The 17,550-nt window shown below is 36.1% G+C and overlaps 1 protein-coding gene across 1 annotated transcript; it reads left to right on the forward strand.

Annotated features, from left to right (window-relative positions):
* Positions 1–1,517: 1,517 nt before the first annotated feature.
* On the forward strand, positions 1,518–5,306 carry LOC113771672 (putative late blight resistance protein homolog R1A-3). Its single transcript, XM_027316242.1, has one exon. The coding sequence runs from the start codon at positions 1,518–1,520 to the stop codon at positions 5,304–5,306; it is 3,789 nt and encodes a 1,262-aa protein (XP_027172043.1).
* The last annotated feature ends 12,244 nt before the right edge of the window (positions 5,307–17,550 follow it).

Here is a 17,550-nt window from a genome sequence, read left to right on the forward strand (position 1 = left end):
TAGCTGCTAAATCCGAACGACAAACTTAAGGACTAGTAACTCACGTGTTAACACGTGAGTAACTAATTAATCAATAAAAAAAAATTAGTTAAGGTAAAAAATTGAAACCAGTTGGATCACTCAGTTCATCGATCCAAAACTCATTTTCTAATTTAAACCCAATGACCCCAAGCCAAAGACCTTAACGCTCAAATTTTGCATTTAGTTTAACAAACCTTTTTTTTCTACTTTCCTAATTAATTAGTGACTCACGTGTCATGATGTGAATTATTCTTATTGTTTTAAAATTGACCGTTGTTTTGCGTCTTCTTCTATAAAATCAATTTAATGAATTTGATTCTGTTTATAATTGAAAAAAATCCTTCAATTGTCCTAATTTTGTTTCAAATTTAGGTTGAGTAGTAAGGTGAGAGGAATTATAAGTAGGAGATCCTGAATTCAATACCTCCCGCTTACAAGAAAGAAAAAAAAAAGAGTTTCAAATTGAAAACCCGAGTACTGGATATGTTTTTACGGAATCAATTTTTTTTAAAATCAAAACTTTAGGACTAAAGTTTCAGAAGTGTCAAATTTTAGAAACCAAAACTATTCCCTTTCCATATTTAACGTAAGCTACCGCTAGGTAAGACCGTAAGAGGCTGGTGTGATTTCAAGTCAACTGCATTGGGCTTTTCATGGTCCAAATGAGGCCTAATAGATTTTGCCTCATTCGGCTCGTTGAATTCATTTCAATTCAGCAGCCTAGAAGACTCTGTTGGCCTTGAATCAAATCAAGTCAACGGTCTAGCTGGCCTCATTTGGTCTGCCCATATTGCGAATAAATTGATCGAATGGCCAATGGAGAACTCTTAGAGTTTTCCCATTATTCAGGTTCAAGATTTAGAATTTTGGAAATGACTCTTACAAAGTCTCCTTGTTGTCAGGTTTGCAGTTAGAATCATAGCTGGGGATAGAAATGATACGGAGGAGGGTAGGAGCTAAAAAAGAAAAAAAAAAAAAGTTATCGGGGATGGGACCAAAAATAAATAAAAGAAAAGGAAAACTACATCAGTGAGGCTACATGTACGTATGTACAGGTTGATTACTGAAACCGAAGGCAAGTTCATTGACTTTGGATAAAATAATGTCAGTACAGAGCCCAATAATTCAGAAGCTCTCCATTTCTTCTATGATGGCAAAATTAAATAACTACGTCCAGCTAAGAACAGGATAAAGAAAAATTTAATAACTATATGTTCGCCAAGCATCCATAACCAACATGGTTGGAAGCTATCAATGAACCTGCAATCTTACTTCCAAACTCGAGAGTTTTCCTAGTTTCCAGTAGTGACTATATAGGCACTACTAATTTCTTGATTAACGTTTTATAAACATTTTCATCTCCCTTGCAATATCAGTTAACTTTGATTTCTCTCACTCTCTCTCTCTCCCTCTCTTTTAAAAAATATAGGAGTTATTTCAATTCATCTCTAAATTGGATTGACTTTTGGTTCCCTTATCAATCTTCCTTTCACCAGATGGCCTCCAGTAGTCTTACATGCATTTCTTCCATCTTGGATGATATGCAGTTGCTGGAGAACAAATGTCCAGACTATACAGATCATGATTTCGCAAGCCTGAAAGGGGGGCTAAGAATTTTGAGACCATTCCTCATGAGTGCGAGAAAGTGGGGCAACAATGATGACGAAAATCTAGCAGCTCTTCTATTAGGCACTGAAGCTGCCATTTCCAAAACTGGAGAGAAGATCCATTCATTTTGTCTTCGTTTGGAACTGGAAGGTCGAGTTTCTGCCAACGATCTGCGGACTCTGGTCTTTGATTGTATGGCAGACTTTCCTTCCGATGAAGATATAAAGGGGTGGTACTTCGTTTTCTCATATCGCTCGTTAAAGCAGTCTAGTAACAATTCACTGATGAAAACAGAAGACCTTATCGAATTCATGGATTATCTTCTGGAGAGTTTTAGGGACGATCATTATGATATAGGTGTTCTGTTTGAAGCTGTAGAAGGACCAACCGAAGGCCTTGAAGAGAAGCTGGCGTTCTTGAAGAACTTCATCAGTTTCGTTGCACTGCACGGGATTAAAGATGAGCAATTGGGACCTTTATTGGCTCACACTGAACTTATCGCTGTCAATGCAGCATGCCTCAGTTACTGGTCGTGCTTTGGCGCAGATGATGAACTGTACTTATCAATCAGGGATGCTACGATGGAAGGGCTGCAGAAGATCATTCCTGTGGAATCCCATGTCCATGAGACCTGTGTCCAGGCTCTGATTGCTTCAAAGTTATCAGCACGATCATATGTGGAAGCAGATGAGCAGATATTGCGGGAGATCATTGATTCTCTCCTATGTAATATTTGGTGGATGCTCAAGTCTGGTACTTGTCGTATGATCTCTATTAAGGATCAACTGCAAATGCTTTGTGATGGACTAAGATCTCTAAGAACCATTTTGAAGGAGAAGGAGAAGCCCAACAAGTTTAATGAGAAAATGAGAGATCTTACTGGACTCGTGATCTGCGATGCGGGACTTGTTTTTTTAACTCTTTCTCTGAATGCAATCAATGATGGATGGGTCAAGGAAATGGATCTTGTGCCTTTAGATCTGCTGGAAAGGATTAAGCTCATAAAGGCAACAATTGCAGAGGAATGTCCAGGAACATCACCATTCAACTTTCCCAAAACTAATGAGTTGGGCTTTGTTGATTCTCTTCTAAAGTATATGATGGATCTGAAAAGTCCTGAGGCTGGCACAGCTGCTCTTGTAAATCATAGAGTTCAAACAGTCCAGGAAGAGCTTGCCTTCTTTCCCTCTTTCTTGGGGAAAATTGTGGATTTGTGCAATGAAGATGAGGAGCTCCAATCACTTTGGGATCGCGTGGTGTACTTGGCATACAGGGTGGAGTTTCTCATGGATTCCTTACTAGTTGGGGATATTGTAGATTCTTCTTCAATTTCATTTGATTCCATTGTAGAAGAAATTAAGATCATCAAATCTGAGGCCTTGAAGATTTCTGATAGCAAAAGACTTGATGTCAAGGTTAAGGAAGTTACCAAGACACTCAATCACCAGCCGTCACCGGTATTTAAGCCAACAATCAATGACTTGGTGGTAGGAATCGAGGATGAGGCGGCATCTATAATCAATCGACTCAGAAGAGGATCAAACCAGGTGCAAATTGTTCCAATTGTAGGTATGCCAGGACTTGGTAAGACCACTTTGGCTAAAAAGGTTTACAATGATTCGAATGTGATGTCTCATTTTCACGTGCGTGCTTGGTGTACTGTTTCCCAAGATTATCACAACAAACATATGTTGCTTCAAATTTTGACTTCTCTAGATTCCAAGCTTCCTGACAAATATTTTGAGATGAGCGAAGAAGATCTGGCATTAGAAGTCAAAAAACGGTTGCAGAAGAATAGATACCTCATTATTTTGGATGATATATGGGACACTGAAGCATGGAACGGATTGCAAGCCACATTCCCTGATAATGGAGATGGAAGTAGAGTTATCTTCACAAGTCGTTATCATGATATTGCTCCACAAGATAAACTTGACAAAGAACCTCACCGTCTTCGTCCACTCACTCATGATGAGAGTTGGGATTTGCTGACAAAAGAGTTATTTCCTGGAAATTTGCCACCTCCAGAATTATGTGAACTTCAAATGCAGATCGTGGAAATTTGTCAAGGGCTACCACTTACAATTATCATTCTTGCTGGAATTCTTAAAAATGTGGACAGACAAGGTTGGAAAGAAGTTGTAGAAAGTTTAAGTTCGAGCGTTGTTTCTAGTACAGAGCAATGCACTGCTACACTAGAGCTGAGTTACAACAACTTAGCAGATAATTTGAAGCCATGCTTCCTGTACTTTGGAGCATTTCCAGAGGACCATGAACACAATCTTGATAAGTTGATTTGGTTATGGGTCGCTGAAGGATTTGCCCAGAAAAGTCAGTTCAAGAGTGCAGAGGATGTGGCAGATGATTACATCATGGATCTAATAAGCAGAAGCTTAATCACGGTTTCTAAAAGAAGATCCACTGGTGGGATCAAAACTTGTCGTATTCACGACCTGTTACATGAGTTTTGTGTGAGAAGAGCCAGAGAAGAAAATTTTTTTCAGCGGGTAAGTGGGTATGATGAACTGCAGGCATTCAGTATGCAACACAACCTACGCCGCCTATGCATTCACTCTGAGCCAGAACACTTTTGCAAGTCCAGATTATTTGCTCCCACCATTCGTTCTCTGCTATTCTTCAGTCATGATGAAAGGTACAAAAAAAAGATGTTCCATCTATCATTCATTTTTGGCATCTTTAAACTTGTTAGAGTGTTAGATTTGAGCCACATAAGTCTAGGTTCTGCTTTACCAAGAGAACTAGAATTCCTTGTTCAGCTGAGCTATCTGGCAGTTCTAGGCACCATGAAGTCCATTCCATCATCCATAGCCAATCTAACAAACTTGGAAACTTTCATTGTGGGAACATTTTCTCGTATTGTTTCACTGCCAGATACCATATGGAATATGAAGAAACTAAGGCATTTGCACATTAGGAGAAGGTATAGGTATTATTCTACTTTTCGGTTGCCCACCAACAATCTTGACGATGCTGCACAGTTATGGAATTTGGTTACCTTCTCTGACGCAATTCTTTCTTCATGGGAGAACGTGGACAAGATATTGAGAAAGCTTCCCAATATTCGCAAGCTGAAATGCAGCATCGAACTCCTTGAATCTGATTATCCTGCTTCGGGTGCATCCGACAAGATTCTAGTACTTGATTTTCTAAGTCAACTAGAATCACTCACTTTGAAGGCGAAAGGTTATGTTCAATGCCAGTTTGAGTTTCAATTCTCTTCCACCATTAAAAAGTTGACTCTGTCGCGCTTTTACTTCCCTTGGAGCAAAATATCAGCAATCGAAAATCTACCTAATCTTGAGGTTCTCAAATTACTTCGCGGAGCATTTGAGGGGGAAGAATGGAACATGGAAGAAGAGGGGTTCCCTAAAGTTCGTTTCTTGAAATTAGCTTCCCTGGATATTGTCAAGTGGACCGCCTCTGAGTACGAGGAATGTTTTCCAAGTCTAAGGAAATTAATTTTGGAAGACTGTCACTATTTGGAGGAGATCCCTCCTTGTCTGGGGAATTCAAGTCTTGAAACAATTGAGGTGTCTAATTGTCCCTACTCTGCAAGTTTTATAAAGCCACTTCAGGAGGAACAAATGGACATGGGAAATACTCATCTGAAGATCTATCCAGAGAAATGGACAACTAATGTGCTCAAGTATGTTTAGTTTGGGCAGCCAATTCACTCATTTAACTTTTCTCAATTTATTTTTTTTTTTTACTTTTTTACTGTAACTGGTTGTGTTGCATCAGTCTAACATCAAGATCAAGTTATTCATGTTGTTTTAATGTTCTTTATCTTGTGTCAAACTGTGGGGTGAGATCATTTCCCAGGATATTTGTTGTTTTTAAAGATTCAAATGAATGAAGCAGTTGTTTTTTGTTTGTCAATTTTTGTTATGCTTCAAAAAAAATGTTGCACATTTTCATTAGGTTTAGTGGCTTATGATGCACTTTACCCTTTCTTTAAATTAATACCATTTAGTCGCAATAAAACTACAAATTTAGTCAATCTTTTCATACCATTAGTAATTTGTTGCAAAAAGAATGAATGTGATCAACTGATCTAAGTTAGGGTTGAAAGACAAACCAAATTACTTACTAGTTGAATTGGGTTCAACTAAGTAAAAACTTATTCGACTTTGGTTCGGCAACTAACTAAAATAAAATTTGAACAATATTTTATATTTGATAATTATTCAAACTCTATTCAAATTTGGTTCGATTAGTATAAAATTAAAATTTATAAACAAAAAACTTCAAGTCACTTGAGTTCAACCCAATAAATGCTGGTTTGAGTTTCATTCGATAAATAAGTAAATTAAGTTAAGTTTGAACATGATTTCAAGCTCGATAAAACAGTCAAACAAACTTGAACAGTACAATATTCGCCTTGATTAAATTCATTGACATCCCAAATCTGAATACTATCATTTATACAACTCCCTTTTATTGTCTTTTTGTACAATTTCTTAGTCTAATTGTTCAATTCTAATCTTCCCCAACTCCTTCCTGTGGTTCAATCATTTAACCAGCGATCTCTAATCTGTTAGGTTTAGCGTTCCTGCCGTCCAACGATAGCCCAATAATGAGAATTGATTAATTATTTGTATCCAAAACACTTTTTCAGTTTGGGGCTATTCCCTTTTACCATGTAGACTTGCCCTTCCACTTTTACTTGTGATTTTCACCTATGGTTTGCGCCTGATGTTTTAACGGCTCATAGGGACGGAGGACTTGTGAATACACATTGTTAGAAGTTCAAAGAAGGAAAAAATACAACTGTTAATTAGAGGGTTAAAAGTGCACAACCCTAAAAGATGGGGGCTTAATTAGAAATTTTTACCCTTAACATTATTGTGACTTTATTCTTCTGCGTGCAACATATTTTAATGTTGGTGATTTATTACTCCTTCAATAGTGTAATTTGTCAAGTCGACATTGGAGAACTCTAAAAGGTATGGTATAGCAAGGTTTTTTTTTTTTTTAAATTCTTTTTATCTTTGAATATTTTATTAAATAATTCACCAACTCTAGTAGGTTAAGTATAAGGTATGTGTTTGAGGAACCTTTTTTTAGAGGATATAGAGAATTTAATAAGTGTTTACGACTACTCTTGATCTTTAATCGGTGGAGGGAATGATGTTTTCCAATTTTTTTTTTATTTAGTTGTGTAGTCTATTTAATGTAGAGTTCACCTGAAAAAAATGGATTTTAACAATATAATGTGCCGGAAATAGATATAAACATATGAATTTCTAAAACTTAGAAAGTAGGCCATCTTTTAATTTATGTTTGTTCTATGAATTCTACATCATTTAGAGTAGAATTTTCTTTTGATGTATTTGGTGTGTCACTAATTATTTTCTTTTTTTTTTTCCAAGTTTATAATTCAAGTACTTCTGAAGCCAATTTAGAAGGACACGAGATCTCCGAGTAAACCCCCCGCCCCACTATTGTTATGGTCCGGGTCAACGTGTGTATTGAGTGGAAGTGTGAAACCAACAACTTTTTTTTAAGTTCTTCGTTTGCCACTTGTTTCAAATTTCGACAAGTAAAATATTTGAGAGGAAAAAAAAATTGAGAGAGATCAATGTTAACGTAAGGGACACAACTATAGGATAAATAAGCCTAAACTTTCATAATTAATGGTTTTCCACTGTCGATAGTTATGCCCTCCCAAGCTACTAGCTACTATTAATTAGTATAACAGAATTGAAAAGGACTCCCGGCTGCAGCTAGATGTAATATATTGTCTCTTTCTTCTTCTTCTCCTTTTTTCCATTTGCGACTTGTATTACTTAATTACGCTTAGATCCTGTTTGATAACCTCATTCAGCACTTAAAGCTAATGGGTTCAAATCTTAACATATTCAAACATATTTGATAATAAAAATCGAGCATCTTAATTAATTAAAGTGGTATTAAATTTTCTAGACAAAAGTTACTCCAAAAAAAATAAGTGATAAGTTATTCACTTATTACTTAATACAAAATATGCTCAAATGTTAATATTTTAGTACATAATAATTCAATAACTTAATAGATTTCAAATTTCAAATTTTAGATTTTAATTTTCAAATTTCAATGTTATCAAATGCATCCTTAGAATCTCAAAAAGGTACTTAATGCCTTAAAAATACTCTTTCTCGAGCAACTTGCTATTAGGATTACCAAGATTCTAACCAGGATTACCAATTTTTTTCAGACCAGGATTATCAGACTAATTCATCTAAAAGATGGATCAAAACCACGTTCTCACTAATAGGATCACATAGCTCACTTAATGATTTCATTATGGTAATTAATGAAAATACAAAACTATCGCCAGCTAGATGTATCATGACACAATAACAATAGTATAATGCAGGGTACTACTCCTCGGTTAGATGGAATTCAACTGTGTTCTATTAACCATCATAAGATAAACGCCTGACTACAGGTTAAGAATTTTAATGTCTATATCTAAAGTAAAATTCAAAGAGTATGTATATAGCATATAGTGGGAACTACTCCCTTCAACCCTCCTTGATCTAGTTGAGCCCTAAGAGTAAGAATAATGGTATGTACATGTGGTTTAGAGGTGAGAACCACTCTCTTTAACCCTCCTTGGTCCAATTGAGTCGTTAGAGTAAGAGTAATGTACGAATTAGTGATTGATCAAAAAAATTATGTATTTGCTTCTTCTTTTTTTTGAGCCTATGGCTTTTAGTGTTAAAACTCGCTCAGCCAACGAAAAAACCATTGGCATGATGGAAATTGTGTGAGAATAAGAAAAAAATGGTTAATTCCAATGTACCCTTCTAAGAGTGCCCTTTTTCTTCCCATTGCATTCCTGAACGTTTTATTAAATGAATCTACACCTGTGCTATTACGGTTTCCCCAATCAAGTACAATAGGATCGACCATTTCAATTTTAGACTTAACCAGTTATGTATTTGACATGCACATAATTCCATGAATTGACCAAATTACCCTTCTCTCGCTATTTGAAATCTTTTAAAGTTTTGAACAAACATTTAGCAGATAAAATAGTTAACATGAACTCCAGATAATTAAACATTCATAACACTTTTAAACTACAAAGACATAAAGTACAATGTACTTAACGATTATGTTTTTCGATACATTGGTAGTTGTAATTGATAGGTTATAATTTTATCAGTTATTTTATTATTAATTCCCCTTATTACCTGATCTGATGTGGATTAATTGTTGGATTCTACTCACTTTTAGTATTTTGCATTTATTTTAGGGAGTAGAACGAAAATATGATAACAAGTGCCAATTTAATAAGAAAAGAGTCCAAATAACAAAGCTTGGCCTAGGGGCATTTTTGGAAAAGAAGATATTATACTCATTTTGGTAAATTCTGCGAAGGAAGGACAATTCTGCGAAGGAAGGACGGCTGAAGGGTTTTTCTTCTTGCTGGTAGGAGCCGCCGCAGACCTGGAGCCATTAGATAGGAATTAGAGAGGACTTCTTTTAAGTGGTTTTTGTTGACTTTTCTTAGGCAGGCTTTTCCTTAGCCTCAATTCTCGTATGTCAGGGCCCATAAGAAGGCAAAGAAATCATTCTCTGTAGGAATTTATCTTTTTGGACTTTTAGCCTTTCGTCGTTGGTGGTTCTCTGGCCGCATACGCCTGGAACAATTAGGACAATGGCCGCTGCTATGTTTACATTTTTGCATGGGTTCTTCGAACCAAAAATGATAATCTCTTCACCCTAGTCAAGGAGCAACGGATGCTTTGGCTCGCCTAAAATTGTGAGATCGATTTAATTTTACCTTTTTTTTATTTATTGGTATTCGCATATTCCCTGGTTACAGTGCTTATGATTGTTTAATTAATTGATTGTCTTTGATCCGGATAATTAGTTAATTTGATAATCTATTGTCAATTGGGACGTTAAATCCGTAATTGTTTAATTGTCTCAAAATAGTGATAAATGGCATGATTGGGTTTGTGTCAGGGGAATACGCGGGCTAACCTAAAATAACCCTGGTAGTGCGTTATTTGGTTAGAATAGGGCTCCTTTAATACGTAAGGCAATTGGGGAATTAAATTCTACGAGCGTACCTAAGATTATTTCTCAATTAGAGCAGTGATTAACGGTCGTACCTTGATCACCGACACAGTAAGGAGGGGTTGACTGTCATCGCTTATTTGGTAGTTATAACCTATTTATTGATAAATAATTGGAATTGCATTTGCTTCAATGATCAATTAGGTGCACCATTGCTGAAGTTATTTCTTGGCTAGAGCCTTAGTTATCATTCATTTGATTTTAGTAACTTGTTATTTAATTTTTAATAGTTTCTTAGATTTTATTTGCATTTATTTGATTGTCACTTTCTACACAAAAATACCCCCTGGTTACTGTGGATTCGAAAAGAAGGAATTACACTCAGTCTCTGTGGATTCGACCCTACTTACCACTATCTACAGAAATTTACTTTAGTTGAGCAGGTTTTTATTATTGCACAGGCTTCGACAACCTGTCAGTAATTAATATATAAAACACAGTAGACATATGCTAATATATATTGAAATAAAATTCAATTATGATTATAAACAAAAGCATAACAAAATAGAATTTTGGCATTATGGGGAATAACTAGATTGTTTTAGAATATTTTTCATCAAGAGTAAGGCCATGTTTGATAACTTAATTTACCACTTAAATTTAATGGATTCAAATCTTAATATGTTCAGAAAAGTTTGATAACCAAAAATTGAACATCTGAATTAATTAAGCGGTACTGAATTTTTTAGGCAAAATTTGCTCTAAAAAATAAATGATAAGCTATTCACTTATCACTGAATGTGATATATACTCAAATATATTTAATTTAATATTTAATAATTTAATGAATTCAGATTTCAAATTTTAGATTTCAATTTTCAAATTTTAGTTTTATCAAATGCATGTAAGTAAATAAAATTTTGATAATGAAGAACGTGTAGGGTAATTTGGTCATTTGACAAAACCATATGTGTATGACTGATTTCAGCCAAAGATTGAGCTTTCTGATCCAATTATACCTGATTGAAAAAATCGTAATAACACTAAACCATATATGGTACACATGATTGATTTCTTCAAGGATAAGTAACTAAAATTTTTCTTGTCAGGGGCTTGTGTTGTTGTGTAGGTGGTTGTGTGTTCAAGTCTTGGTAGGGACACAAATGCTTCCTTTTTACTATATTAATAAATTAGGAATGGCATCCCTCTTCTGTGTACGGAATTTTTTCAAAAAATAAAATTTTGATGATTAGCTTGTGGGGTAACTAGCGGTCACTTGACCAAACCATGTATGTTGCACATATGCTGATTTCAGCCAAAGATTGAGCTCTTTGATCCAATTGTACTTGATTGTGAAAATTGTAATAACACAGAGAGTGGATCAGTTCAATTAATGTTCAGGGAGGTAATTTAAGGAAAATGTACTTTTTAAAGGGGTTTATTGAAATTAACCCTACGAAAATTTTGAAGGTTTAATATCAAAGTAGATGTTATGATTACTATGATCTTCTTTTTTTGTTTTTGGGAAAAAAAGAAATGGAGTACAATGGTTACCATTGTTTTCAGACCATGATAATTAGACTAGTTGGTGTAAAAGATGAATCAGAATGGCATTCGCACTACATTTGGCTTAATGCTAAGAGTAACCAAATCGACCAAGTTCGAAACATAACAAACCCAATTGAAGTCGTGTAAGTTTTCTTTGCACAAAGGGCAAGGAAGTACAAAATCTGGTAGCATTGGCTTGTAAGATTTTGCTTCATCTTTTGCGAGTTTCCTAAACAAGATGGGCTAAATTCATACCTTTACCGCCTAAATCTACACCTCTAATGCATTAATAACTTGTGCCACAAATATTGATAACTTGTATTATTAGTATTAAAAGTTATACAATTAGGAGTGTGGATTTAATATCACCATTTTTAAGATTTGTTTTTCGAGGACCTTACCAGAGACCTCAGCCTGTTGAAGAGCTTCATGAACCTGTCCAATGAAAAAGGGACAATTTTCCATGGAAATCTACACGTTAAGCAATAGAATTAAATTGAAAGCAGATGCAAGGCCTCCTCCTTCAAGTCAGATTGGTTTCTTATATCATTAGAAAAAATTGTCACGTCGTAATATAATAATTTTTTCTTTCTTTTTGCTTTTGTCCATTAGTCAGTGATGGCCTTATTAGTTTACATGTGCCATTTCATCTCTCCAACTTTATAAAATGCGCCCGGAATTGTACGAAAAAGTTGGATCGAAAAAATAATATTCAAATTCACAGTGTAAGATGAATTTTGGTGGTGCAATATTTCGAATGATAATAATGTCTTCATATTGCGTGATTTCGCAAACATTGTCTGAGTCCTTAGTTTTTCAAGAGGGTAGAGATTTTACCGGTTGCAATAATAACTCTGTGTATGAATATGTGCATAATAAATACACAAAACTTCAGTTCTAGATGACCTTCACATTGGTGAAACTTTCATGAAAATCTCCATGTCATAACCACGTTAATTATTTTCATATGTTCAGTAAGTTTTCTAAGAGGCTTAGCATTTTCTTTTTGTCAGAAAAAGTTTGGGTGGATTTTGATTTCGGTTATCATTATGAATCAGAATATGATTTGATTTTAGGACTATAAATCATTGATAGGAATTCTTATAAATCGTTCATCAATATAACTTTTACATCAACAGTCAATTTGACACACGATATTTTGTAAAAAAAATAATCCACCCTCGCTAGGGATAAGCCAACTTGCGTTGGCTCAAGGGGTCAATAAAAATAAAGGTTTGCTTCAATTTTTGTTTTGCAGAAATTGCTAAGAGATTTAATGTTTGGCCGTAAGTGTGAGAGATTGGTATTAATGCTGATTAACGTTTCTTATTTATGTCCAGAAAATGAAAATCAATTCATCACATAGCATTTATTATTTGTCAGGAATGGGCCTAAAATACTGTAAAAAAGGAACAAAGGCTTGCAGGGGGAAAAAAAAGTAGTATAACCTTTTTTCCCTCGAGTACCACAATCTCTCAACTTTGTGTTTTGGATTCCTTACTCCCATAGTCCTTTGTAAATCATCTCACGACTGGTGCCCACCTTTAGCTGCGAATTTTCTGATCCATGTGGGAACATTCACAAACATAAAACTCGGAGCGATTGGCGTTTCAAGTCTTAGAACGGAACTGGTGGAGTCCATATCTAAGTCACAAGTCACAACTGCATCTGTGAGGCCACATGAACAGGTTGATTATTCAATGCAAGGTCGGTGAATTCAGATTAAACAAAATGTAAGTGCAGAGCCCAGTAATTCAGTAGCTCTCCATTTCTTCTGCAATGGAAAAAATAAATATCCAGGTAAGAATAGGATAAAGAAAGATTAATATCAGCTAGATGTGAAATATATATTTGCAACAAAGTTTGTGCAAAGAAGAGGCCAAATTATCCCAACAATTCCAGCACCAGCTTGTCGCGCCCCACTTTTTTTGGAAAAAATAAAATAATTGTTTTTTTGTTGAATTTTATTGATTTGGGAAAAATGAATTTTGTTGATAAAAACAAAAATGGGTCTAAATGGGACTTTTGAAAATGCGACGATTTGACCCAAGAAAAATAGTTCAAAAAGGGTTTTTATATGAAAAATGGAGTCGCCACTTGGTATAGAGTTAGGGTGTACCAAGTCACCCAAAAAATGAAATTTTTAAAGAAAAAAAGTAAGAAAACCCTTTTTAAACGACTCCTAGTCCACGTAAAACAAAGAAAAAGGTTCGGGAGTCACATTTGACGAAGGGAAAGGCAAGGATAAAAATCCAAGGCACCCCTTCGACCTAACCAAGGCTAGTTGCGTGATTTAACCCTTATTTTCCTATATTTTCTACCCAAAGTATGTATTGCAAATTGGATTTGACTAATGAATGAGAAATGCAATCCTAAATCTAAGAAATGTTTCTTATGAGGCTTTTGGTCCCATTCACACGAGTCGTGACGGCCAATAAGGAAAGTCCTCATAGAAAATCATGAATAATGCAAATGAGGACTCAAATGAGAGTGTAAGTGTGCAAAGTGTAGAAAAAAGTGCATGTGTGCAATTTGAAAGTGTTTGTGTGCAAATGAATAAAAATATAAATGCTCATGTGCAAGTGAATGAAAATAGTAAATATATAAGTAAAATAGGTGCAATGTGTGAAGTGAAAAGTAAAGAAAGTGAATAAGTGTGTGAATATGACATGTGGATTTAAAATATATAATTAGTGAGAAAAATAGTGAGAAAATGATATGAAAATGCATGAACTTAGAGGAATGCATCAGGTCGGGTACGGGAATGACCTCTAGTTTTTGTGATTTTAATTTTCCCTTTGATTAGAAGGAAAAACTAGCGTGCTAAGGCTATTTTGAAGCCACACTCGCTCGTTTCCCTTACTCAAGGGGGTTTCTCAGGCAAATGGACCCTATAACTAGCATGAAATGCAAAGGCCTAAAATGAAAGGGAAAAGGTTAGAGGGACATGCCAAATGCCATAAAAACTAAAAAAATGCATGAAATGTAGTGAACATGCAAACATGTACTAACGAGGGGAAATCCCTAGGGGTCTAGCGTTGGGCTAGCCCATTCTATGAATTCCGACTAGCGTTGGACTAGTGGAAACGTACATTCATTCATCACATTCATTCATGGCTATGGAAAGCGAGTAGACATGCCAAACACTCATAAACACATAGCACATAACATTTAGCATGCTCGACTAGATGCAAGACCCTAACAAAACAAATTAACACGTAGCAATCAAGCATGCAAGACACCTAAGATAATTAAAGCCCCAACTATTACATTTGCTAGCTAGGCACATGGCTTCGATAGGTCTTCATCAAATGCTCCTCCAAGCCCTATCTATTACAAGCCAAGGGGTGTACACATACCCCATAAAGAATAACTTAAATAAAAAGCAAAAGTAAATGACATAAATAAAAGGAATTAAGGAAAGGCTAGGAAAGCAAAGTAGACATGCAATTTTCACTTAGCACGTTGGATCACATAGGAGAGACAGAAAAAAGATAAAAGAAATTATACCTCCCCATTCATGACGTTGATAGAGTAAAAGGACTCAATTTGGACTAGGGTCACCAAAAAAGGGATAACTTAGGCTAAAACCATCAAAGCAAAGGATTAATGCACCAATTTAGCGGTAAAACATATATAAGCTAACTTGATTCCATCTACATCGAATCTTTGTTCAATTGTAATTAAAGAAATGCATAATGACCAAGGAAAAATGGAATAACTCATCAAAACTCCCAAATATAGCAACTAATGGAAGCTCAAAACGACCTTTAACCAATCAATCAAATCCAAATGCAATGCTTAAAAACTTCAAAGGTCCAAAAAGCCAAATAACGACTCAAATTACAATCAACTTAGAATTCAATTGCAAGGGATTGGAATGTAATTGGACCTTTGTGACATTGCTGCAAAATCATAGGGACCAAATTGATTAATTTTCTCAATTTTCTGGGTCATAGTGGCATAAGGGGAAACTTGAGGGGTCAAAGTGCTACATTCAGAATTTTCCCATGCATGCATACGTTAGAAAAACTGAAACTTTCTTTACTTCTGCAAAATCCTGCTGCAATCCTTTACAGCTTCAAACCATGCGTATTTCATTCCAGAAAAATGCACAAAGTTCATTTGTTTGCCAACCCAACTCATAGAAATCCCAAATCATCAACTTAGGCCATAATCATCTATCATTAGTGATCCCAACAGAGTATCCAAGCAAGAGAACAAAGAAAGAAACAACAGAGGTTCTCAATCTTTGCTCAACTCAACCAAACCAGAATGTTCAGCAAAACATATTAAAAAACTGGACCACAAAGCAACCAAAATATTAGACATCTGTACAAGAAAACGCAAGGCAACATCATACAACCCATGAAGATGCTTGCTGCAACTTAAACCATTTAGCAGCCCACGCAGCTCAAGAACAAACGAGACAGAGCCGTGACATGCCAACAAAGGGAGGAAAGAAAAACTATGAAAAACTAGCAAGTTGGAACTTATCCATGAGCTCATTTCTGCAATGTCTCAGCTTCCATATACGCAGGAAGATAACCATGAGCCAAAAGAAAAAGAAAAAGAAGAAACTGACCAAGGGAACATAAACCGAGTTAAAACCATTTCTGCTTGTTCCAGCTTAGCTACATTCATGCATTTCAACTCAAACAAGTTCCAATTTCCAATTCTTATCAAGCTCGTCATGCATGCCATGGTTTTCAACATTTAATCAAAACACATGCAAAACTGGAATATTTTCATGCAAAATGGTTTGGAGCTTCAGCAAAAAAAATGCTTTTGAGCTTCGGCACATAGCATGGTAGATGCACTCAAGCATTTCGAATCACAAACCCATGCTCAAAACCCTGTTAAGCTTCTCATGCATACAAACTACAACTTTCGGTCAAGGCTGGAATTACTATCTAACAAGAACAGCAAAGTTTGGAACCGCAATGGAAGAAAATAGCAAGACACAACCGTAAATTTCTGGTGCAGCAAAATGAATATGCATTTTCCAGCAGGTACTTGGTTGGTCTTAAATCCGAATTTACCTCGGTTAAAACATTGTGTTAAGTACCCAAAACTAACATGCAAGGCTACTTAATGAAATTACTATCATTTCTAGTTCAGATCAAGTTCGGACAGCAACTATAAACATCCACAAATCCAGAAATTCATTCGGCTATTCTCGGATGATCTTGCATGCAGCAGATTTTTTTTGTTCATTTTTATTTCTTGCTTAACCGAGCTAATGAGCTGCATGCAAAGCTTAATCATCTTGTCTTAAGTTAGTTAATCACATTTATAAGTTCAGATTGCCTCAGGGAAACAAAATTAAAGCTGCATTATCACAATCAACTCACGGCAATTCCATTTCCTTCCAAATCAGATTTTTTTTATGCTTCGATTTTGTCATCCGAACGCACAATCTTCACATGCAAGCTTTAATCATTTTATTTTTACTTAGCTAATCACAATTGCATGCTCAGATTATCACCAATAATCGAATTCAGAGCTGCATTATTCTAATCAAGCTCTCGGCAGAACCATTGCTTCCTAAATCAGATTTTTCACTGCCTTAACTTATCATCCGAAGGTACAATATTACATGCATGTCTATAACCAGCCTAATCTACCTCTGATCAATGCATCTCAATCCAAAAAAAAAAAATTACCTCAGATCGCAGCTCACTCACGCGACGGAGAAACTGAAATTTCTCCCCTCTCGGCTCGCTTGCGGACTGAATGGTTGGTGCTGGTTGGATGTTGCAGCTGCGGTGGTTGCAGTTGGTCACGGTTGGTGGAGGTGAATTGCAGCTGGTTGAAGTGAAGGTGGAGAGTGCAGCAGCGGCTCGCACACTGTCTCTTCCTTTCCCCCTCTCGATCAGTTCCAAAGTTTCTAGTTCTCACGGCTCACTCCTCACTCTCAGCCAGAACAGCAGAGCTGTAGTTCGCGCGCTTCCCTCTCTTTCTCTTCGATGATAACTAGGCAGAGGGTGTGAAGTGAAGCTCTACTGGAAGCTCACTCACGCGACAGAAACTGAAGTTTCCTTCCTCTCCTCTCGGCTGGCTTACGCACGCGATGGTTGGTCCTGGTTGCGGTGGTTGTAGCTGGTGGAGGTGAAGGTGTAAATGGAAAGCATGCACGGTCTCTCCCTTTCTTTCCTCAGGCTTGCGGACAGAAACCGAAAAGATTGCAGCTCGCGGTTTTCTTTTCTTTCCTCTCGGATGCGAGATGCGGCTCCCTCTCTCTTTCTCTGGTCGATGATCACGAGGTGGGGAGGAAATGTTGTAGTGGTCTGGGTTTTGAAGTGGAATGGTAGAGAGAAAAAATGGTGCACGGCTAGA

Source organism: Coffea eugenioides, chromosome 5, assembly GCF_003713205.1.
Source record: "Coffea eugenioides isolate CCC68of chromosome 5, Ceug_1.0, whole genome shotgun sequence".
Lineage (NCBI taxonomy): Eukaryota > Viridiplantae > Streptophyta > Magnoliopsida > Gentianales > Rubiaceae > Coffea > Coffea eugenioides.